Source organism: Polypterus senegalus, chromosome 5 (assembly GCF_016835505.1).
Source record: "Polypterus senegalus isolate Bchr_013 chromosome 5, ASM1683550v1, whole genome shotgun sequence".
Lineage (NCBI taxonomy): Eukaryota > Metazoa > Chordata > Cladistia > Polypteriformes > Polypteridae > Polypterus > Polypterus senegalus.
In genome coordinates, this window is record NC_053158.1 from 194,121,054 (window position 1) to 194,147,042 (window position 25,989).

General features: G+C 37.2%; 1 protein-coding gene across 5 annotated transcripts in view; it reads left to right on the top strand.

Annotated features, from left to right (window-relative positions):
- Positions 1–25,989, top strand: part of mpp7a (membrane protein, palmitoylated 7a (MAGUK p55 subfamily member 7)) — a 371,884-nt gene that overhangs the window by 282,818 nt on the left and 63,077 nt on the right. For 2 of the 5 annotated variants that reach the window (XM_039753886.1, XM_039753882.1), the window contains exons 11-14: positions 232–296; positions 8,865–8,885; positions 8,983–8,994; positions 9,677–9,718. In XM_039753886.1, the coding sequence (XP_039609820.1) occupies positions 232–296; positions 8,865–8,885; positions 8,983–8,994; positions 9,677–9,718 (140 nt within the window). The remainder of the gene's footprint in view (positions 1–231; positions 297–8,864; positions 8,886–8,982; positions 8,995–9,676; positions 9,719–25,989) is intronic. The other 3 variants (XM_039753883.1, XM_039753884.1, XM_039753885.1) reach the window with 3 other exon arrangements.

Sequence of the window (25,989 nt, forward strand, 5' to 3'; positions counted from 1 at the left end):
AGATAAAAACTGAAATCCTTTACATTTTTAAATGAAAACCTTGAAAGTAGCTTTCTATGCTGTATATCAGGGATAGGCATGTGGATGTCTGTACAGATGTCCCACATTACCATTTTCGTTTTTTTTTTTAATTTAATAATACTCACTGTAATAATATAGAAGCTCTTTATCTCTATCAACAAATAAAACTGACACTTTTACTAGGTTTGTTTTTTTTTATCTTTACTACAGGAGATTTTCACAAAGAAGGCCTCTACCTCATGTACAGCCAATGAGAAACTCAACCAGGCGATCATGTAAGCTCTTAAATTATCCTAGCAAACACATTACTCAAACATTTTGTCCAAATTTTTTTTTTTTTTTAAATAAACCATGATACAGGAAATAAACAATGTAAAGATTTTTCATGCCAAACATAAGTTCTATTCAGTAGTTCACTAGAGTTATACTGTATTATTATTATTACAGATTTTTTGAAAATGATAAGAACAAAATATTATATCTTAAAGGAATATTCCATCCGAAAGTGATATTTTTTTAATATGTTAACTTACCAGAAGTAGTTTATAATGATGAGAGAGAGAATTTTTATCTCATGTTTTTTTGTGGCAAATAGACATAATGAAGTTCCTGATCTATCTGGAGCCAATGGTGAGCAATGCTGGAGAACAGCAAACAGCAGCATAAACATGCATTCAAAAATCTTGAATTACTTGTGTCACATAATATACATGTCAGTTATATGCTCACCATGGGCAAGGCACTTGCACTTTTGGCTAAAATATCGTTAAATAAATATCTCTGGAAAATGAAAGTAGTCCACAAACAGGAAGCCTCTTCACACGAGATCAACTTTTGAACTGAAGACAGAAAATCCAAAGTAGTTATACTTGCAACTGTGACGCTGCATGAAGTAGGTTGGAATTATCTATCTATCTATCTATTATATGGTGCCTTTCATTATCTATCTATATATTATATAGTGCCTCTCCTATCTATCCATCCATCCATCCATCCATCCATACCACCTACCAGCTAATGTTTGGTGAACATACTGGCACCAAAATGGTTGCCGTCACATCCTCCAGGTTGGTGCTACACATCAGAGATGCTTAAAGTGGCTCCTGACTCACTATGTACTGTAAAAGTGCTGCGAGTAGTGAGAAAAGCACAATATAAATGTAAAGAATTATTATCTATCATAGAGTCCATTTTCATATCTATCTATGTATCTATCATTATATAGTGCCTTTCATATCTGCCTGTCTGTCTGTTAATTGTATAGTGCCTTTCACTTATCTATCTGTAGTTGTTTTTGAATTGATTAGTAAAACTTCACTCTAATGTTATGGAATGGTAAAACAATCAGTATAGCCCCTCAATGGTACATGCTTTGATAGCCGTTTAAATTTAGTGCCCTCCATAGGATTGGGTCAGTGAAGTCAATATTGATAATTCTGCTGTGCATTCAAGTGCAGTAATCATGAATGTGAAATTAAAAGTGGTGAATTTTAATTTTATTTATGTACATGCATTTTTCAATTTTCTAATAGGCATATTCAGTTCAAGGGCGCCAGGGAGCTGTTGCTTATCTGGGGGGCAGTGTATTGTAGGTGTTACAGATCACATTCTTGCACCAAACAACACTGAAATAAACTGTGCCAATATTGGAGATGCCAAAATCAAGATGGGCTGTGGGGAGTGTGCTTTCTTTATTTTTTGTTCAGTAATACCACCTTTTTGTATTTCATCTCCCAGTTTTAGGTGAGCCTAAGTATTTTCAGTGCAGGCTTCCAGGGGTTTCCTGTTGCATTGATTGCTCACATTTTATACCGAATTTAGCCTTTGTCATTCCCTGTAGTGTCCACCAAGTCATTTAGTCTACAAGACCAGCAAAGCTAGATTGAATAAAGTAAGAATATGGTATCTAAAATCATGGACTTAGTGTAGAAATGAAGTGAACAAAATCATTGATGCACTTTGAAATTAGCATTGACTAAATCAGACAAGTATAACAGTTGCATTTAATGACAGAAAATGTTATCTGAGCTGCAGAGAAAAAAAATGTTACAATGGGTGACTGAAATCACCATAGCCCCCACAGTGCACAAGTACAGGTAGAGAAGGCTTTGGTATCAAAATTATAAAAGGAACAGACAAGATTCAGTTCTGTCCTCAGTACAAAAAAATAGAGAAACACGATAAATATATACAAAAGGAAAGCACAGATGAACGAGAAGAGAGGTCTGGAAAAATATAATAGCATATTAGTGTGAAGAATTGATGGAAATACAGAAACTAGAAGGCCTACCATGTACTTTGTTCAACATGTTATACAACAGTGTAATGCTTTGGGAGTGTGTGGCTGCCTTGTTGTAATGATGACGAAACTAATGATTGTACTGATGAGCAGCATGGCATCAGAACTGGGAAGAAGCATACTGTCTGCTTGAAAATGCTTCCAAACTAATTGACCAGATCATTGTCATGACCATAACACTGCCAAGTCAACCAAAGCAATCGTTAAAGGTTAAAAATTACTGCTTATTACTGCTCATAGAGTCAAATAAAGCATGTACTATATATGATTTGTACAAAACAACCCACATATAGCCATTTAATTAGCAACAGCAAAGGGTTTTCAAAGCATCTGAAAAAATGAGTTTGGTAATCTCAGTGAGTCTCAGGGTAGCTTTGATTACTATGACCTTTTGCTGGCCTGAAATTATGGGATGGAACACAAATAGTGGTTTCACTCCACGCTAAAGCATATATGTGCAGAAATGCCAGTTTTAAAAGTGGCATTCTGTTGCGTTGACTCACATTTGTCTTCTGACTCAGAACTTGCTTCTGTATTGAATTTTGACTTCATTGCTCAGTATTATGGAGGATTCTATATGTTCAAAACAAAAACATGATTTACATCAAACAACAACTGAGACTTACTAAAGACTTCCTCCGTAGTGAATCACAGCGTAACCTGCTCATATTTGCAAACTTTACTTTAAAAAATCTGCCTAGTTTAACTAGCAGTAAAACATGTATAGAACGTATTGAGCATTACTTTAACATTAACTTTTCACTGAAATATGGGCATTTGTAAAGCAGCACCGAATCTGATGAAGCTGTCTTAGAGCAGGATTTTATAAGTAGAAGATTTTATGAATACTGTATATGGTTATTATTGTCTCCTGTACAGAGTACAGTGAAATTCTATCTGGCATCCACTAGTTAACATGCAATGTTTTGCCAGACTCCGGCACCATGTTTAGAAATATTCAAACCTTAGAACCAGAAATGGTTTTTAAGAACAGATAGAAAACACAATAAAGAAAATTAACACATTCTGACCACAAAACCCAATAGTGAGTTATTGTAAAGAAAATGCTGAAATAATTATAGATAATAAAATAACATTGGTTTTAAGATATTAATATACTTTAAAGGTGGTGTCTGATATAAACAGTTTTGTGTAGTTTAATAATTACAAGAATTTTTTAACTTGGTTGTTTACATATTGGTTAATAGCTATTCCCCACAGCTCCTTCCACGTTGTGGTGAAACAGGAAAAACTTTAGAACTCAATTAAAAAAATAATAATAATTCTGGCCAAGCAGAAGGTAGGTACGCTCCAACGTCAAACGTTGGCACTGTATCTGATCATGTTCGGCTCTGACGGGAGAGCGTCCCCCACGTGGGGAGAAAAGCATGTGGCTGTGATATCTCTGGCAATCAGCAGCTACCCTCTAAAACGCATGTACTGTAGCTCTCATCTCTCTTTCTCTCAAAAATGTCAAGCATTACTCCTTAACAATCTCTAAATGATAATGTCTGCTGAGCAAACAGGTATCGCTAGCTAAGCGGAGGCAAGGTGCACTCCAACACATGGGAAGAGGTAGACCAATTTGAATGGAGGCTGGCGCATGAGTGAGGAGGACCCCAGCCTCTCTCTCGGATTCGCACAAATAAATTGGTACCGCAAGTGAACTATGATACTTAGAGCGATGAGAGTCCCAAAATCCACTGGAATGTTCAAGCAAATTATAGAAAAAAACCCAAACTAAATCCATTAAGTACATACCAACAAACATTGGATTTTTTTATGTGTGTGTGTGTGTGTGTGTGTATATATATATATATATATATATATATATACACAGATATATATATATATATATATATATATATATAGTGGTGTGAAAACTATTTGCCCCCTTCCTGATTTCTTATTCTTTTGCATGTTTGTCACACAAAATGTTTCTGATCATCAAACACATTTAACCATTAGTCAAATATAACACAAGTAAACACAAAATGCAGTTTTTAAATGATGGTTTTTATTATTTAGGGAGAAAAAATCCAAACCTACATGGCCCTGTGTGAAAAAGTAATTGCCCCTTGTTAAAAATAACCTAACTGTGGTGTATCACACCTGAGTTCAATTTCCGTAGCCACCCCCCAGGCCTGATTACTGCCACACCTGTTTCAATCAAGAAATCACTTCAATAGGAGCTGCCTGACACAGAGAAGTAGACCAAAAGCACCTCAAAAGCTAGACATCATGCCAAGATCCAAAGAAATTCAGGAACAAATGAGAACAGACGTAATTGAGATCTATCAGTCTGGTTAAGGTTATAAAGCCATTTCTAAAGCTTTGGGACTCCAGCGAACCACAGTGAGAGCCATTATACACAAATGGCAAAAACATGGAACAGCGGTGAACTTTCCCAGGAGTGGCCGGCCGACCAGAATTACCCCAAGAGCGCAGAGACGACTCATCCGAGAGGTCACAAAAGACCCCAGGACAACGTCTAAAGAACTGCAGGCCTCACTTGCCTCAATTAAGGTCAGTGTTCACGACTCCACCATAAGAAAGAGACTGGGCAAAACGGCCTGCATGGCAGATTTCCAAGACGCGAAACCACTGTTAAGCAAAAAGAACATTAGGGCTCGTCTCAATTTTGCTAAGAAACATCTCAATGATTGCCAAGACTTTTGGGAAAATACCTTGTGGACTGATGAGACAAAAGTTGAACTTTTTGGAAGGCAAATGTCCCGTTACATCTGGCATAAAAGGAACACAGCATTTCAGAAAAAGAACATCATACCAACAGTAAAATATGGTGGTGGTAGTGTGATGGTCTGGGGTTGTTTTGCTGCTTCAGGACCTGGAAGGCTTGCTGTGATAGATGGAACCATGAATTCTACTGTCTACCAAAAAATCCTGAAGGAGAATGTCCGGTCATCTGTTCGCCAACTCAAGCTGAAGCGATCTTGGGTGCTGTAACAGGACAATGACCCAAAACACACCAGCAAATCCACCTCTGAATGGCTGAAGAAAAACAAAATGAAGACTTTGGAGTGGCCTAGTCAAAGTCCTGACCTGAATCCAATTGAGATGCTATGGCATGACCTTAAAAAGACGGTTCATGCTAGAAAACCCTCAAATAAAGCTGAATTACAACAATTCTGCAAAGATGAGTGGGCCAAAATTCCTCCAGAGCGCTGTAAAAGACTCATTGCAAGTTATCGCAAACGCTTGATTGCAGTTATTGCTGCTAAGGGTGGCCCAACCAGTTATTAGGTTCAGGGGGCAATTACTTTTTCACACAGGGCCATGTAGGTTTGGATTTTTTCTCCCTAAATAATAAAAACCATCATTTAAAAACTGCATTTTGTGTTTACTTGTGTTATATTTGACTAATGGTTAAATGTGTTTGATGATCAGAAACATTTTGTGTGACAAACATGCAAAAGAATAAGAAATGAGGAAGGGGGCAAATAGTTTTTCACACCACTGTAGATATAGATATATATAGATAGATACTGTAGATAGATATACACTGCAATCCACTTGTTGATCTCATTTTCCCCTGAACATCCTGAGCTATTTGAACTCCTTCATTAAAGGCAGTTGTTCTCACCTCACCTCACCTCGCCCGAGGAGAGCAATTTGCTCATTTCTGAGAGTGAATCATGATTATTTTTTTTTTTAATTAATTTTATTGCAATCCATACAAATCAATCAAGTTTTTACAAAAAGAAAAATTGAGTTAAGGACAGATCGATCCCCACCACTGAGAGAGAGAGCAAGCCAAAAGGCGTGAAATTTAAGGCTTGTAAGCATACCTAAATTAATAAATTCTCTGTGCTTTATGACCTTATTTTAAAATATTACTGATTAGATCCAGCCATGTTTTGAAAAAAGTCTGTACGGATCCTCTGAGTATTTGATTTTTTCCAATTTTAAATAGTATAACAGATCGGTTTCCCACTGACTTAAAAGAGGAGAGTTTGGGTTCTTCCAGTTTATCAGAATAAGTCTGCGTGCCAAAAGTGTAGTGAATGCAATCACAATTTGTTTGTTTTTCTCCATTTTAAACCCCTCTGGAAGATCCCCAAACACAGCTGCTAATGGGTTAGGAGGGATTGTGAGAACAAGGCTGTCTGAAAGGTAATTAGAAATTTTTGTCCAGAATAATGTTAATTTGGTGCAGGTCCAGAACATGTGACCCAGTGAGGCTGGAACTAGGTTGCAGCGTTCGCAGGTTGGATCCTGCCCTGGAAACATTTTGGAGAGTTTTAGTCGAGACAGATGTGCTCGATAGTCGAGACAGATGTGCTCGATTTGAACCATGATATCAGACTTGGAGGTGCTGAACCTCATTCCAGTTGCTTCACACTTGGCAGTGAATCGCTCGAATGTGTGCCATAGGTCACAATCGTAGGAGGCAAAGAGGACAACATCATCTGCATAAACCAATGATGCAACCACTAGCCTCCTTAAATAGACAGCCTCACATCTTCGACTGTGTCTCAATATCCTGTCCATGAAAACCACAAACCGGTATGGTGACAAGACTCCGCTTTGATGGATCCCAACATGATTAGACTTATGTTACTCTAAAGCAGTGATACCTTTTAAAAAAGATACACTTCTGCAATATATTTTATCCAAATTGCATTCATTTAAGAAGTTTATTTTGTAAATAGTTTGGTGTACGTGTTCAGCTCTTTTGTGAGTATCAACTGCAAGTGTCCCATCATATTTTGGACAAAGGGTACACCAAGTTGCAAGAGAAAGATCTACACTATGAAACTTAATTTCTCCATACAATGCTAAAAAGATGCACATACCCGACAGGCACACAATATCTCATAGCTACTGTGTCTCCAGATGTAGGACACTATAATAGATACAGCATTGTGAACAGCACACAGGAATTGATAAAGATCAGACTTTCATAGCATGGTACCCAAGTTGTCCAGTTATTAGATTTACAAATCTAAATGCAGTGCTACAGTAGGTTAATCTCTGATCTGTATGATGAAATTTTCTCCTAAATTCCCCTGGCTGTACTTCAGCCTCTGTCTGGAACGAAATAAAATACTGCCTGGGGACTTTCAAAGTAATCATTCTTTTTAAGTCTGGATCAGGTGGAATATGGCTCTGTCCACAGAGCTCCTTTTTTCTCCTTTAAATTTCCTTCCTTTGTTAATCCAAGACAGGAATGAAGTTTTTGGCTGATCACGTACAGTCCAGCTCTGCCATGGTGACTGTGTCCCAGGTGGCCTTGGCCGCTTAAACTGTAGTGACAATATGTTTCACCGACACTAAGCCAGACGCACTACCTTTACGCTGTGGCTTTATCCTCAATGACTACTTGCAGTTGTGCTAATCTGTGGCTTTGCGGTACTGAAGAAATTATAATTGAGCTCTCTGATTGCATACCAGCAGTGATACAAGCCAGACTGAAATTTGAATCTTCAATGCTAAAGGGCAGGGCTGTGGCCCATTATTATCCTCATCCAGGACTGTTCATCATAGGTTTGTTAAGGCAAGTAAAGTAGAACTTTGATGTTTAAACATTTCTATCTTTTAACTTTGCTTGTTCATTTAAGTTCAATTTTGTACTATGGAAGTGTCAGACTTTCTGTAGTTGAAGGTATTTGATATGGGTAGCATTTGGAACCTCCGACTCTGGCACAGGTGTGCTGGCCTCAACTGCAACTGTATGCATTTAGAGTTAATCTATCTTTTGTTGCCAAACTTTATAAACAATGTTAATAATCAACTATTTTTATAATCCTTATACGTTGTATTGTCCGAGTCTTCCTTCACCTGAGTTACCACAAATTGCTAAACAACATTTTTTTTGTTTTTTTAATTTCCTGTCTGTTTAATTTTGTCTTGTTTCAGCATTATTGATGCGTAATGTGTCTATTTATTCTCTGGTGCTGGGCTAAAGTACACATAGGGTAAACTTTGAGATAAGTTTTAAAAATATTTTGTTCTAGCCTTGTTTTGTGCAATTGGGACCACATGAATGAAAGGAAGTTTTTAACTGCAGCCAAATGTTATTCATTCAAACAAGATGTAAAGCCAGTTTGTTCAGTGAGTAGCATCTTGCAGCTGGCATGCCACATTCAGCTTAAATTGTACTTAAATGGAGACAAAAGGAGGAATGTTTTGTGCATGGTACCAATTTTAACAGGGCCAAAAGTTGAGTAGTAATGGATAGCAGCCGTAGCCCAGCTTTTCTTACATGTTGTCCGTCTTGCTTAGCTACATTCTTTTTCTGTTTAAGAGCTTACCCATTTTAGAATACCAGTAAACAAAATTGCAAGTAATTAGCCAGTATTAGTTGGTTCATTTTTTCCATGTTCTCTTAAGTCAGCTGCTATTTATCCAAATCATCTCAATATCATTAGTGCTTTTTGTCTTTTTTGTCTAATTCATTGCTGATTTGTTTTGCTGCTTTAATATTATATGTCTGGGTGTGTGTGTGGTTGTGTGTGTGTATATGCCTGTGTACAATAACTTTTAACACAAAAAAATTGTTTTCTTCTCTTGCTTTTCTAAGATGAGGGGACAGTTGACAGTGGTAGGTGTAATTTCTTTAAGTTGTTCATAACTTTCATTCTCATTTTTTAATGTATTTTCTAATTTTTAATTCACTTATTTTTCCATATGCCTCACAGAAGATACTGAAGGTACAATTTGTACTACAACATAGAGTTTCCTACGCACTGTCTATATATGTAGTGGCCAGTCGTTTGTTTTAGGGTCAGTTTAACCCTCCCTTACTAGTGGCGTTTAATAGAACGTGTTCTGCGGTGTTTATGTGTGTGCGTGTGTGTATGTGCTTGTACATGCTAGTTTAGTTTGCTGTTTACTGGCTGAGTCAAACGCTTTATCATCATTCATTATATTTTCTTTCTTATTCGTTTCATCTCTGTATTATTTATAAGCAGAGTAACTTATAGGTCTTGTTAAGAGAATGTTACAAAGATTTCTGTACAGTGGCTTGACTCTGGGTAATAATAGACAATTTGGAAAATGCTGGCGCATCACATATAATGATTTTTATTTATTTTTTTTTTTTACAGGGGACACTTTATTTTTATGAATATTTATTGATCTGCCTAAATTGTGTTTTCTAAAAAAAAATACTTAATCAAAAATCAGAATTAATTAATTAGAAATGTTTTTTTTTTTTTTTTTAAATCCATGTATTTGGTGAAGAGAGGGATGTTATCATCAAATTACAAGAGAGCAGTTTTAATGAAATGTTTTGGGTGCTCTCCTGTGTCTCTACCTTTGTGTCTGGCCTTCTAACTCTTTTGCTTCCTTTTCTGGCATTTGTTCTTTCTGTCCTTTTAAATCTTCAACCAGAAGATGCTGAATATGGTACCAGCATAAGTGGAGTCTACATAGGTGAGCATTTGCTTTACTCTGCAAATAATTCTCAGAAATCAGTATGCTTTTCTTGTGCCCATTATTTGTCTGTGTCCTGTGCTCTGTTTTGATGTTTCTGCTGAATTTTGCTTTGTGTCGTTTCATTATTGTTTTTTTTTTCCACCATTTCTTTGTCCTGATAGTCATTTGAAAAGTTTACAGTCAGATTTCTAATACCCTAGAATTGGTGTATATGTGGCATAGTTAAAAATAAATAAATAAATCCAACTTTGCATATTGTGACAGTGCAAGCAATTGTGGGTTTTTGGCACTTTTATCTTCAAACAAGACCACATTTAGAATTGAAAGGTCACTGGCACTCAGTTGATCACATTACATCCTGAGCACTGTCATTGGTAGTGAAGATCATTAACATTGCCAGTGGATGAACATTAAATATAAAAAAATTCAATAAAAATTTATAAACACTTTTAAAGTGCTTCAAAAGAATTTTACTGACAAAGGTGTCAGTATTGCACAAGCACGTTAAAGAAAATGACAGCATTTATTTGACTTTGCCTTTTTAATAGACCCTATCACTTGAGGTATGTGTTGTCAACTTTAATGAACATGATGATACCAGGAAAAATAAAATGAAATTTATTTATTTTTTTTTTCCTGTGTAGTTGGAGCTTTATTCCAGGTACTGATTTTTTCCAAATTTAGCCCCAAATTCATTAAAGTGAATTTAATTGGCAAATTTGAGTGTGGATTTGTGCACAAGTAGGCCCTGTGCAAAGCTGATGTCACATTATGCGACTTTTAGTCATAGCACATGTCAGAGCTGCTGATTACAGTTGCTGATGTGTTTGCTGAGCCATAGTGATTCAAACAACTGAAAATTGCTGGGCATGTCTAACTTACTAACTGTGTGTTGACCTTGTAGCACCATCTCCCTCTATTCTGTGACAAGCAATGATGTGCTACTTGATGGATCCTACGCTGTATGCAGGGTTAACAGCTAAGACAAGTTGAGCCACAATCTCTACCCTTTTTTCTGTTCTGTCATGATATGTAAAATATAAGCCCTCAGGTAGATGATCTTCTCTTCTGTTTGTGAGGTCCAAAACACTTGTGTTCCTTATACCTCGAAGCTGCATTATATGCATCCTACTTCTGGATGAGCCTTCATTGGTTGTTAGGTCTCATGCACACAGAGCCCACCCTGCAACTAAAGGCAAAATCAAACCACTTGTTGGTGTGAATCGCTGGGCATGTCACATTAAACTACTGGATTTATGGTGGTGCACCACCAAATGCTTCCAGCTCAACTGATAGTTTATGACTCGCTCCAACAAAAACAATGTGGCGTAAGCCCCTGGGCATGTGACATTATACAGTACTACTAGTGTTACAGGAGTTCACCGCGGGCTGCTTCTCAATCACTACAATTATGTATATGACGGCTACAACTGAAAATCACTGGAAAAGTCACATAATGTAGCAGGTTGTTGCCTTAAGACGCAGCCACCCAAGGTTGGATTTAGTGGGTTTGAGAATATAATGGCTTTAGTGCATTTATGTATGCCTATGAAAAATTTTAATGCTTTCACTTTTTGAAGCAAATTTTAAAATACGTGTAATGATTTTATATAAAAACTAGCGACTGAGAGCCCGATCGAATCGGGCTACAAATTCAACATTTAATCCATACTTGAAATCCATACTTTCTCTGCAAAGAATTGTTTTTTTTAAGTCCTTGAAATAATTTTGTTACCATGGCACTGATTTGTGCTTAAAATGGATCTTTTCGGCCGATGTAATGAAGAGCTTCCTTTTTAAATGGGGCTGCGAGACTTGAACTCAGCTCTTTGGTGCACCTCATTTGATTTTTTCTGGCAAACAAATTTTCAAAACAAGCCATATTTTATGACTCTAATCAGAGTCGGAGTAATAATTATGTTGGCGTGGTCATTTTAGATCTGAGATCGGCTAAAATGTAAACAATGACCGTTGTTAATACCCAGCTGTCATTACTCAGTTTGCCAATAGATATCAGAAGGACGGATACCAAAACCGAACTGCCCAAAGATAGATTTCTACGTACCAAGCAAATGGGGATACGTTCTAAATTACTTACGGTTCCAGAGCTGTCGAAGGGTTTAAGTCAGTCGATGATGTTAGTCCTGGAAAGTACGCCCCACCAAACCAATGTTCCAAAAACCAACCGAACTTACTGTTATCTGCTCGAACCAACACCGACTTACTATACTCGGCCGTCCATCGGTGTCACTGTAGCATTTGAACATTCTTAGCCAATCATGCAATACTGCGTCCGTGTTTGCCACGTTATGTTCTAACTACAGAGGCAGAGTCCCATTGCATGGTTCTGACTTGTATTGAGTCGATGTATTGACGCGAACACATTACATACAGATAGTACCAAATTATGTATAAGGATGTATGTGCTTACCATGAACAGATTTAGTTGTACTGGTGGTATTCTATTTATCTATTTGCAACTGATACCATCTGTTAAAACGTTTATCGGCATGTGTACCACTATCCAATGACCATTCATGTTGTCGCAGGTGCTGACTTTGCCACATAGTATATACTAAGTTTAGTTTATTTTTGACTTTACCAAATGTATATTTTGTTCAAATTGTCCTTTTACTTTCTTTGTTAATTATATTCTAATGACACAATTTCTAAATGATAAGTCATACTTTCATTCTTTTGTAACTGTTATTTTGTCCTTATTAGCTGAATATTTACACTGTAGTATTACTTTATTCATAAATACAGGTACATTTTATACACATATTTATGTAATAGCCTATAGTTAGTATTCCCTTCGATTCTAATAAAATGTTTAATCTGTGCAAGTAGTGATGATCCAGCAGTTTCTGCTTTCTGTCATCATTGCGTATATTTGGCACCACTGCATGGGATATCTCAGAAGGTGGCAGGAGTAACTTTTGTGGCAGGCTAATCAAGTGAAGTACCACGTCAGAAAGAAAACCCTTCTGCAGCCTTACTGCCAGACATGTTTCTTTTTAAAAAACAGTGTAATGATTAAATCTGAATCGTGTCCTGAAAAACATGTTGTAGATCTGTGTCATGACTTTTTGATCTGTAAAGATGCACAGAGTATACCAAACTAAACAGCAAAGAAAAATGGCTGTTTTCTATGGCAGTAGCAGTAGAATGGAAAGTGGGTGATTGCTGATTTCCCTAATAATAAAGTGAGTGTGGCAGATGTAGCTTTTTGCCTCTCTCATCCTCAGATCAGCACTCTTCAGCTGGCCCGGTTACTGACACTAATGTAAGGTTTATGTCAGTAACAGGGCTATTACAAATGTATTGACTGGTTTCCAGACTTTATTGTGCTTACTCTAAACAGGATGTAAAATGAACTTGAAATATTTGGAAGGAGTAAAGTTGTAAAGTTTTTTTTTCTTTTTCTCCACTTATTTCTGTTCGAATAGGTTAGAACATTTCAACGCAACAGTGCATTAGATTTTTTAAATGTCAGTGCCTGGTATTACATTTTTCATCCTAACCGTTTATGCTGTTGTTGATTTTGTGCTGTTGATTATGTTATTTCATTCTATACATTAAATGTGTACAAAGTTGTTAAACATGAATGCTGTTTCTTCAGTTTCAATTTTTTTATGATGCTTCATTGCAAGGCATTGTCCTTTATGGGATTAACTTTGCATCATACAGAAAAAACCAAAGCATTACACATGAGGTACAGCATGTTGTGGTTCATGACCATGTTTATTATTTTTTTTAAAAACTCCACATGTAAGAAATTATTTAGTTGAATTGTGAAATAGCATTAAATTGAGTGAAAGGATATATATTTTTTTTTATTTCTGTACCTTCAAAATCCCCGTGTTGTATTTGAGCCAGTATAATACGCCCGTGAAAAAAAGAACACACATGCCCGTCTTGGATTTTCTTCCACTTTCTGTATTTGCACATTTTAAAAATATTGCCAGCAGGCTGTTTTTTAGGAAGGGGGGTTTAAGGATCGGGGCCTTGAATAATGCAGTGCCTTAACCACCCTCACTTTTGGCTGATGGCTTATGAAAACCAATGAGGGCCACATGGAAAAAGTCATCTGGCTCACGCACGTTCTGCTTGTGTGGCATCTTCTGAACCACATTTAAAAAAAAAAAGCTAACGTAAAAGACATACTGTCTGCATTTTATCAAATGTGAGAGCTGTGGAGATATGTGAATATCACAAAAGACCTTCCTGTGAAATCTTCACCAAATGCACACAGAGAAAAAAACGAAATGCTATAAAGTTTAAATGAGCAGAATTGGCTTTGTTCCTTTTGCTGTACTTTGGCTAGCCACTTCTACTTCACCTTTGAGTTATTTTTTATAAAGATGTATATTTTTTCTTTTTTTTTTTTTTTTACTTTTAATACACTTGGTGTTTGTCCTTTATCAGCTGAGATAGCCAGACCCGGCTAAAAAACTGGGTAAGAATGCGTTGAATTGATCAGTAGTTTCCCTTCTGAGCCTTCAAAAAGCTGGTATTGAGAGATATTGATTGCAACCTAAGGAAAACCAGACTTGTACGCTTCTGCCATAGGTATGCTATTGTACTGTCCCTCATTCGTTTATCACTATCCAGCTGCTAAGTCATAGAGTTGCAGGGAATGGCTGAGTTATGTCTTGTGCCATAGGTTCTGGTATTAGACAATTGCTCATATTTGGTAGACAAAGATACCTCAACATTGTAAAGTAAATACCAAATAAACAATGCAACCCTAACATAAAGGCTGTAAGCTGCTTCCACATCCCCGGGTACATATGTTTGTCATTAATGACATAAAGTGCCCTTTATAAGCTTTAACACACTGATGGAAAAAAATTGCCATTTTCGTTATATACACAAGTAATTTGGGTTTTCAGATGAAAAAAAATCTGTAGAAAGATGGAGGATGACTTATTCGCTCATTGTACAAGTGGGGAAACTGCTGCAGAAGTGGACATCACAACTGTTGCAGTGATGTACCTGGCAACAGTTACATCAGCTGGAGTCCTGACGGTGGCTTTGACTTGAAGTTGAGACATTCTTGGCGGCATGTAATGATTTTGCAGGCTACTATACTATAGGTAGTAAGTAAAGTCGCCACATTAGGCCATGAACTGTGGTTTGTAGTTACTGAGTAACAACTTTGCGTAACTTTATTTACTCATTGTTTTAATCTTTTGTTTATGCTTCCTTGGTGTTTTTAAACCCCAAAGATGGAAATTTATGAAAGCGCTTTGCAGAGGCATTTACTTCTGAAAAAGCTGGCTTGCCGTTGTAGTGAGGACTGGTGAAAACATACAGTTTTGAAAACGCTGACTCTAATTGGCCTCCAGTTTGTTTGTACTTGTTATTCAGCCCTTCCCTGTTCTTTATGTCATTTTGTTCTGTGATTGGTCACGTCAAAACCATATTCCAACATAAAAAAAACAGAGTCGCTGCTTTCCTTGGCACTTGTATTGCTTACCTATATGCATCTCAGTTCCATTTTGTATAGTTTAAATGTTGCATACCTGCACAAAAAGCAATTACTGGATGCAATAGGTTAAATCCCATGGCCATCGGTGTTATCATTCCTCCAAGGATGTTTACACTGATGCACAGTGTAAGCAGATATCTACGTCATATGTGTTTTTGGTCGCTGTAGTAAAGACGGCTTTATTTTGCTGTTCTTCATTTCACCTTATACAGTTTCTTGTATTAAGAATTTATTAGTTATTGCATACCCCTGGGGGTCAGAGCGTAGGGTCAGCCATTGAACAGCTCCCCTGAAGAAATTGCAGGTTAAGGGTCTTGCTCAAGGGCCCAGCAGAGTAGGATCTCTTTTAGCAGTAATGGGGATTCGAACTGGCAGTGTTCTGGATACTGGTACAGATCCTTAGCCTCAGAGCCACCACTCCGCCCTATTACGTATACTTACACTAGCTGTGTAAGCCCGTGCTGTAAAAAGCACAGGGTCCTAGAAACTATTGAAATCGTCAAAAAAAAAATTGAAATGTAGCGATGTCAAGTAATTGAAAGGAACTACTCTGGGCATCTCTCTCCAAGGAGGTTTCATTTTGCTGATGTGCTCGCATTGCTTGTGTATTAGCAGCTAAGTGACTATCTTTCTTCAGAGGTTTCATTTTGCTGACGTGCTCGCCTCACTTGTGTATTAGCGGTGGGAGGAAAAGTAAAAGGGATACCGTTTTGCCAATGTGCTTGCCTCACTTCTGTATTAGCGGCTAAGCAAGTGACTCTTTCTTTAGAAGTTTCATTTTGCCGCCGTGCTGGCCTCGCTTGTGCATTAGTGGCTAAGCAACTGCCTTTCTTCTGAGTTTTTTCGTTTTGTTGACAGGCTCGCCTCGCTTGGGTATTAGCGGTGGGAGGAAGAGTAAAAGGGATACCAATGTGCTCACCTCACTTGTGTATTAGCGGCTAAGCAAGTGACTGTTTCTTCTGCAGTTTTGTTTTGCCGCCATGCTGGCCTCGCTTGTGTATCGTCAGAGGTGGAGCCCTTACCCCGACTCCACCTCACACTTCCGGGCTGGACAGACAGACACACACACTGCCACACGTAAAGATTTATATACAAGATAAATGACGTGAAAATGCTAGTTTGTATGGAGATCCTTTCAGTTTAAAATTGACTTTTTATATTAAAATGTAGAAATCTGGTTTTAGCCTGTGGCTAACTAACAATTTTAAATTGGCTCCCTGAGAAGAACTTGAATAAGCCCTTTGGTAGCCTAGCACCATCTCTGGACTTGTTTTCCTGCCTTATACCCAGTTTTACTGTTAGGCTCTGGCCCCTATTATACTGAACTGGATTAGGCAGGTTTAAGAATGTTATTTTGTGTTTTTAAGTTATTATTTTTTAATTATATTATAATTATATTTCCTAAAGGATTATATCCAGACTGGAAGACAAAGGTCATCGTGGCAAATGTTTTTCCACATTCCAGATGATACTAATGAACTGGTGCATACATTCCATTGACTGTCGAAATCTGTCAGGCACTAATGGAGTATGTGTAAATGGTATTTTCATTGCAGTTCTCACTGCTCAGCCTCCTGTCATGGTTCATGATGTAGAACTTCTCACTGTTTGCCCATTACACTTTCTTACAACAATTTATTAACACATTCAAAAGCAAAAGTGTCTTCACTCCTTTGGACAACTAGTTGACATCTGCAAAAGCTCATTTATGATCAGAAGTGGTACTCTGACTGGGTAATGGAAATTAACATAGTTTGCCTGTCAGCTTGTAATTGGTTTCATTCTGAAATGTCCTTAAAAATAAACCATTGAGACACAAGGGATTAATTAAAAATAAATGGTATTATTTTTTTAGGTAATTTTACAGGCAGAATTGCAGTATCTAAATCTGACTCATAGAACACAGAAGGAAATCTTGGACCCTTGTATTTTTTTGCCATTTGTCACATTAACAAGTGCCACCCCACATTTCCTAAAATGTATATTGATCTATCCAAATGGAGCCAAGTTAGCTGTGGCGTTGGAAAAGTATGGCGCATGAATTGATCATAAGCAGAAGGAGAGCTGAACACCTGGCATTAAGTAAATATACATGAAAGCAGTCATTTTCTTACTAAGCGCTCACTTCAGACCTCTGTCATTGAGTTAGTTTTGGTCATCTGTGCCTATTGACTCCTCTGCTTGTTCTCCTGGTCTTCATTGTCTCATATGCCCACATCTATATTAGCCAATACAAAACAAATGGGATTGTATTAAGTGTAGAGTGAAATTTATGGCAATGTTTTAGAAATTAAATTAATTTTTATATTAAACAAAATACCTCTGGTTTGAATTACAGTGCCCTCCATAATGTTTGGGACAAAGACACATTTTTCCTTGATTTACCCTTCTGTCAAACAGTTTAAAATTAAAAATCAAACAATTCAGACGTGCAAAGTGCACATTGCTTTCATTTAAGGGTATATGTATACATTTCGGTCTCACTTTTTCTACATGGTCCCCCCAATTCCAAGGCAGCATTAAAGCCTTCATATTTAGTACTTTGCACATCTCTTGACTGTGAAGACTGCTTGAAGTCTGCCATTCATAGACATCACCAGGTGCAGAGGGTGTTCTCTGGTGATGCTCAGCCAAGCCTCTGATGCAGCCATCTTCACCTTGTGCTTGTTTTGGGGGCCTGTCCCCTTAAGTTTCTCTTCAGTATATGGAAGGCCTTCTCAATTAGGTTTAAATTGGGCTACTGGCTTGACCATTCAAGAATCTTCCATTATTTAGCTTTGAAAAACTCCTGTGTTGCCTCATCAATATGCTTGGAATCATTATAATGTTGTAGGATCAAGCGCCATCCAGAGAGTTTGAAGGAATTTCCCGGAACTTGAGCAGATCAGATGTTTCTATACACCTCATAATTCATTGTCCACTGCCATCAGCAGTTCCATCATCAATGAAGAGAAGTGGGCCACTATCTTTGGCAGCTGTACATGCCCAAGCAATACACCCCCACCACCATGTTTAACAGATGAGGTGGTCTGCTTTGGATCTTGGGCAGTACCTTTTAGTCTCTACACTTTGCTCTTGCAATCACTCTGATATAGGTTCATTTTGTTTTGTCTGTCCATAAGACCTTATTCCAGAATTCTGCTCACTCTTTTAGGTCCTTTTTGACAAATTTTAATCTGGCCTTCCTGTTTTTGTGGCTAATCGGTGGTTTGCATCTTGCAGTGTAGCCTCTGCATTTCTCTTCATGAAGTCTTTTGCGGATAGTCATCTCTGACACGTCCACATCTGCCTCCTGAAGACTATTTCTGTTCTGTCGGACAGGCGTTGGGGGCTTTTTCTGTACCATATGGAGGATCCTTTTGTCATCAGCAGTGGAGGTCTTCCTTGGCCTACTGGACCCTTTGCAATTACTATTTACTGGTTCACCGGCACCTTCTTTCTTCTTAATTATTTCCAGACAGTTTGTTTAGGTCATCCTAAGGTGTTACTGGGGTCTCTAGTAATTTAATTCTTGTTTTTCAGCCTCATAATGGCTTCTATGATTTTCATTGGCACAGCTCTTGTCCTCATATTGAACAATGGCAACTACAGACTCCACAGAGTAGAAGCAAGCTGTGGTATCTTATGCCTACACCAATGATGCAATGAAACCCATTTTAGTATTCACAAACACCTGAGAAGCCTTTTGTGTCAAACATTATGGTTTCATTTCTAAATGGTATGGTCAAAATGTATGCAAATACCCTTAAATTACAATCTGTGTACTTTAATTACATCTTAATTATTTGATTTGTAATTTTAAACTGTGGAGCAGAGGGGTAAATCAAGGAAAAACGTGTCTTTGTACCAAGCATGATGGAGGGCACTGTAACATTACTTTATGAGGTTGCAGTCAAGTTTAAATTTTAGATTTGCCCAATCTACTCAATTAAATTCATATAATCCTTGGAGTATTTTTTAACACAACATATCTAATGTTAAAACGGCCGTATTTTTCAGCTTAGTAATTATATTTAAACATAACCTAGCACTAGTACATGGCATATTTGACTAGATTTCTTTCTTTCTTAAACTAAATTAATAACTTCCTCTGACATAACTGTTTCTATTTAAATGGCCACTTGTAACTGCAGACATGTCTTTTCTAAAATATTATCTTTAAAACAGGTTACAAATATTTTATTCTTTATACAGTACATGATCTGTTAGATATGTTATTTGAAACTTGGGGGAAATAATTATGCTAAAATGATAGGAAATGGGCAATTTGCCTCTGCCTGTTCCATTAAGGTGAAAGCCCCCGTCATTCATTTACACATGCAAATTTATCCACCACATTTGCAGACTAGGTATGGCTCTTCATATTTCATAAGTTATTCTGCATTATAATGTTCATTTATGTTCTGTAAGAAGGTCAAGGCAGAAAGCTGCTTTTTTCCATTTTTATTTCAGAAATAGTTAGGTATGGTAGCTCATTGCATCCTCACAACACGTTTGCCCATTTCACTCTGTACCTGGAGTGTTTTCCTCAAATACCCTGTTTTATAGACAATGAAAAAATCGATTATTTTCAGTTTTTTTAATCTTCTTTACAATTTATTTTTGTATCATGAGTGATCGTGTCCTGTAATGAGCAGGCTTGTCTCCCTTTCTGCACTCAAAGCTGCTAAAATAAGTTTTGACACCTGGTGATGCTGTGCTAGATGAAGCTGATTCTGAAAATGGGTGGCAAAATAAAGTTAATATGGTTGGAAGCATTTATAATTAAATATACATCTGAGACATACCTATGCCACGGAGTTAAAACTTTGAATGTGCCTATCCAACTATTCACATAACTTCTTGCTGATCAGCTATTGATCTTATGAGCAGGTAAAAGCCTCTTTAAAAAGCTGTACTGTAGGCACACATCTTCCACAGTGTCGCTCATTTTGCATCTGTCTATTTCATAACCTTTCTTTTACTGTATTTGACAAGAGAATTTTTTTTTTTCCCCTGTTTGCTCTTTAGTTATGCATTTTAGCTTAAGATTCCATGACATCAGATATGGATGCTACCTGCATTTTTATACAGTGTTTGCATTAATGTTAGTTGTTTTAATTGCTTGTATAATGTTAGTGATTTTAGTTTATACGTAACATTGGAAATAAAAGGTCTTTGTTAGTACATATGGAAAAATGTATACTGTCAGAAAACTGCAAAACACAGGCTTGTACATGCAGTATGGCTAGCGTATGAACAAATTCACCAATAAAGCACAGTGAGGATGGCATAGAGGTAAGTAGTGCTGCTTAATGGTTTTAGTGGGACAGTTCTATTCCCAGGCACTGTCATGGTGGAGTTTGTACAGTCTCTGTGCCAAATCAAGTTTTCTCTGTGTATTTGGACTTCTTCACTTGCCTATAATGTATGTGTTAAGACGATCAGTGCCTGTAAATATACAGTATGCATAGAGTTAGTGTGGTTAAATTCTGGAGTGGGCTATGTTTTGTTGGACTGTTGTCCTATGTAGGGTTTCTCTTTATGCCTACATGAAAGATTTTGTCTCCCTTTGACACTGTAATGAGTGTTCTAAAACATAGACAACATAATACAGCCTTGTTGATCATATATAGGTCAGATGAGCTTTGATTAATACGGTATGTGTAATTTTTTAAATTACAGTTTTTAAGACATGGAAAGTAGAATGCTTAATAGTTCGTTGAAGTGATGGCATTTTAAATAAAAAATTATTAAAATGTTTTGGTTCATTATTTAGCATTTTAAGTAAAAAAAATCTAAACAAATACTTTGTGAGCTATTGGTAGGAACTTGTTTTGTTTGTTTGTGTTTTTTTTATCCAAGGCTTTCCATTTATTATTATGAATTATATTTATTTAGCACTCTTCTCACTACTCAGAACTCATATAGACACAGGGGAACCACTTCAGGCACCCAGTATGTAGCACCTGACTGAATGATGCCAAAGTAGCCATTTTGCTAACATTAGCTATTGAGAAGGGGTGACAGAAATAGCCAGTTTAAGAGATGATTAGGAGGACAGAATGGATGAGGCAGTTTAGCCAAGATATTGGGATACACCCAACTCTTTATGAAAGATTCCCATGGATATTTAATAACCACATAGAGTCAGGACCTCGGGTTTATGTCTCCTGCGTACCATATTTACAGCACAGTGTCCATGTCACTACTCTGGGGCATTGGGAGCCGCACATAGACAACTGAGTAAAGACATCCTCCTGGCCTCACCAAGTCTAGAAAAGTATTTTTCAAACTTATGCTAGAATGAGGAAAGTGCGGTTTCGTAGCTCCGGATTCCTGGCCTCATTGTGCTTCCTGTGCTGACATTGTATGTTTTTTCCCTGTGGCTGTGTGTGTTTTCTTTAGAGCGGGGTCCCCAACTCCGTTCCTGGAGGGTCCCAGTGGCTTCAGGTTTTCATTCTAACCCTTTTCTTAATTAGTGCACTGTTTTTATTGCTAATTAACTTCTTTTGAATTCATTTTAGCTGACTTATTTTTTAAGATTTGTTCCCCTGAATCCCCTGAATTGCTTCATTCTTTCCTTAAATGGCACCCAAAGAGAAATGAAATGTGAAGTGAGTGAGCCAGCAGAAGACCAATTAAGTCAGGGCCTCAAAATCCAACCAATTTCACTCCATCCAGTTGTTTAATTAGGCGCCAAGTCTTGCTGTTAATTAAACTCGTTCTTTAATCCCATGGCTTGTTGCTGCTCTCATTGTGCAATAGCAGACATTTCCAAAATTGTTGATTTTCTCTTTTCTAAGAGCTCTGTTCCAATGGTTTGAGGACCTGAGCAGGTCAGCATTCCTGATGCCTTTCTTTATTTTCAGTTATTGTATGATCGACAGTGTTGGTTATGTTTTGCTGGTCATGTTTTGTCTCATTTTGTATCTCATTATTGGTTGTCTGCTAATTAAGGAAAAAAGAAATAATGTGCCTGAGTCTTCAAGAGCAAGTCAAATAAAATTAATTCAAAAGAAGTTAATTAGGAGCAAAAACAGGTCACTAAATAAGAAAAGGGTTAGAATGAAAACCTGCAGCCATTGGTGCCCTCCAGGACCAGAGTTGGGGACCCCTGCTTTAGAGTATTCCTGTTTTTCTCCCATATGCTAAAGTCTGTCTTGCAACTGCAAATTGGTCCAGAATAAATGAGTGTAAATTTGAGCACCAGTGGACTAATACCCTGTCTGGGCTTATGCAGCCAGTGTAGTGTCCATTGCCCCATAATTATGATCTAGATTAAGTGAATTTATTGTAAAAAGCAAAGAATGGGGTGAATTATATTAAAGAGTCATCTCACAGTCGGTATCTGGTTACTTTTTTAACCACCTTTCTGCTCATTTCCTTACACATCTCTAGTAGTATGCATGGCTTTCTTACATAGATTTGTTTTTACATAGCATAATTAGTTTCCAGTTACAGAATAATGACTTTCTTCTATATATTTGTTTTTAAATAGCATAATTAGTTTCCAATTATGGAATATTACAAAATCCACACAATTATAGTTTATTTTCATATTTCTAAGTTTGTGATTATTAATAAAAGTTAAACCATGTTTTTCTAGCTAATAAGCAACCCGCAAGATAAGAGAACTGTTAAATCAATGTAGGAAGAAATAAATGCCTTAAAGTGTTTAATGGCAGTAGTATTTTTTTGAGGGGAAATTATCTCATCTTCCGACACTTGTTCTAAAGGAACAATTTGGTAAATTGCAAGTTGTGTTTAAGATACTAAACTCTTGTACTTTTTTATATTTAAAGAAGAAAAGCAAGTCCAGTAAGGCTTTGTCAGAAAATACAACAATTTGTTTACTGAGCTTAAAAGTCTGTCCTGTCAGGAGGGCACTATCACAGAACACATCCGTTTCAATCAGGCAAGTTTAAAGCCTTGAATTAACTTATTATTATTTTATCTGGCTGACATCTTTATCCAAGGTGGCTCATAACATTTGAGATACAATTGGTTGCATTTCTTCTGGTTTTCACATGCAGCTGAAGTGACATCTTCATAGTCACAATGTTTCAGTAGTGGGATTTGAACCCACAACCTTAAGATTTGAAGTCCAAAGCCCTAACCACTACTCCACGCTATATATTGGCTTTATAGGAGGAATAGTGAAGTACAGGGGAAAATTCTATAGTGATATGGGAAGAAGGTGTAAACTCCACACAAACAATAACCAGTCCAGAATTGAATTCCAGTCCCTTGACTGGACCTTCAATCCCATAGCCACTATACTCCCTTTCTCATCTAATTTTCATTTGACAAGCAGGAAAGGAGGCAGCTAGTATTAATTTTTAATTAGTTCCTCTGTTTACCTTCTCCTCACATGTGTTAAATTTCCAACTTGACTGCAAGATATTATCAGAGTGGAAAATGGGAATAATGACGCAATAGCAATGGGACTTCAGAATGAATATATTTTTGCAAATTGTGCGTGTTGATAGTGTTTATATAATGAGAAAATTCTTCTCTGTAGTTTAAGGTAAATTGTATAGAACAGTAGGAATGCCCTTGGTTGATTTTATTTAAGGAAGGAGTTATTTTTAATTAAGCAAAGGGTTTTTTTTTTCTTTTAAATTCAGACACGTCTTGAAAATAATCTAAATTCTTTGGACATTGACAGCATCATTTAAATAACTGAAAAGAATTCCTTTTCTGAATTCTATACTTCATTTCCATTGCAATTATGGAAATATCGTCCTCTTTCTGAGTGCTTTGGAAAATTGACCTGCAGTTTAGGTTAGCCAAAAGATTATTACTGATTAGATATGATCGCGTACTTTGTCCCATGGATTAAGAAAACATGTTTTCTTTATTCATGCATGAGTCTGACTTTTATGAAAAGAAAATACATGTGTAAGTAAGCATAAGCATCGATAATTTTGTCCTTACTTTTGAAGACTGCTTTATGAAATGTTTTTATTTTATACAAAGGATTGTTTTTTTGTAGATGAAACTGATAAGCGGATGACAGCATGATGGCAAAGTCTAAAGTGCTGTTACAGCAGAGTTCCAGAAAATGAGGGTTTTATCCCAGCCATATCATTGTGTATATGATGTTAGAATATCTTTTTTTTTCCCCTGTGGTCCTTTAGTCTATCACACATACCAAAGATTTGTGAAATGGGCCCAGTATTAGTGATTGTAGGTGAAATAATATTAATAATAATGATAATAATAATTCATTACGTTTATATAGAACTTTTCTCACTACTTAACGCACTACGACACACGGAGGACCTGGGACATAGCCCCCTGATCTCCTTACTTCATGGCAGTAGCAATACCATTGTGCCCCCTGTGACTTAGTTATTGCCCCTTGTCATGGACTGGTTCCCTTCTCCATTATTGATTTCTCCCGATGTTGCCTACATGGTCACTTTCTCTACACAACCCTGATTTAAGTATTCAAGTTATGGAAATAAATGGATGGTCTGGTAAGATTTTATGACTGTACTAGGTGAAAAAGACAGAAATATCAAAGTTACCAAGGAAAAATTAAAGGGTACTTGTATGAAATCTTAGCCTTTTGCTCTGTGTTCTGCTAAGGGGTGGAAAATGGCAGGCCACAGGTGCAAAAAATGAAGAGGGTCAGAATGAGAATAGTCAAAACCAGGAAAACAAGCCTAAAATGTCCAAGCCCAGAATGTGAACTAAAATCAGAGTCAGTACGCAGTCAAATGTTTGTAGGCAGAAATTAGAAACCCTGGAATAGTCAAAGTTGGACAGTGAATGAGCTGAATCGACAGCTTGAATATTGGCACTCCAGTAACATCACTCAGTGTGACTTCTGCGTTCTGATACCTAGTAGTAGTAGTTTATTTATATAGCGCCCTTCACAGACAAAAGGTTACAGAGCGCTGAACAGCAAATACAGAACAAATACAAACAGTTCAAACAAAACCAATAAAAACAATAAATAAACAAACTGGAACTATTCAGCACTGATTAAAAGCTTGCTTAAAAAGAAATGTTTTAGTTGTTTTTTAAAAGAATCAACAGACTCGACTCCGCGCAGACCACAAGGCAGGCTATTCCATAGTCTTGGTGCCACAGACTGAAAGGCACGATCCCCACAGGTTTTTAACCGAGTGCGTGGGACAACGAGAAGACCCTGTTGCCCAGATCTTAGAGTCCAGCAAGCTGTATGGCGTTGGAGCAGGCTGGTTAGGTACTCAGGAGCTTGTCCATGCAAAGCTCTGAAAGTAAGTACCAAAACTTAAAAATGAATTCTATAAAACACTGGGAGGCAGTGCAGTGTGTACAGAATGGGAGTGATATGATCATTCCGGCTAGCACGAGTTAGGAGCCTGGCAGCTGCATTTTGAACTAACTGAAGGCGTGAGAGAAAGGACATGCTCTAACCTGTAAAGAGAGCATTACAGTAATCAAGCCGTGAGGAAATAACAGAATGAACAAGCATCTCCAATTCTGATTTTGAAACAACATTTCTTATTTTTGAAAGATTTCTTAAATGAAAGAAACATGAGCAGCTGACTGACCTTACACATTCATCAAGTGTCAGGGACTGGTCAAAAATAACCCCAAGGTTACGTAGACTCGACTTAATAACAGGAGAGACAGAAGATAATTTTAAACTGATCTCAGAATGAAGAAAAGGAGGAGCAACAATTAGTACCTCAGTTTTTCCTGAATTCATCTGCAGGTAATTACTACTGAGCCAGTCATTCACCTGAGACAGACAATCAACTAAAGTGACCAAAGTGTTAATTTGGTTAGGCTTAAA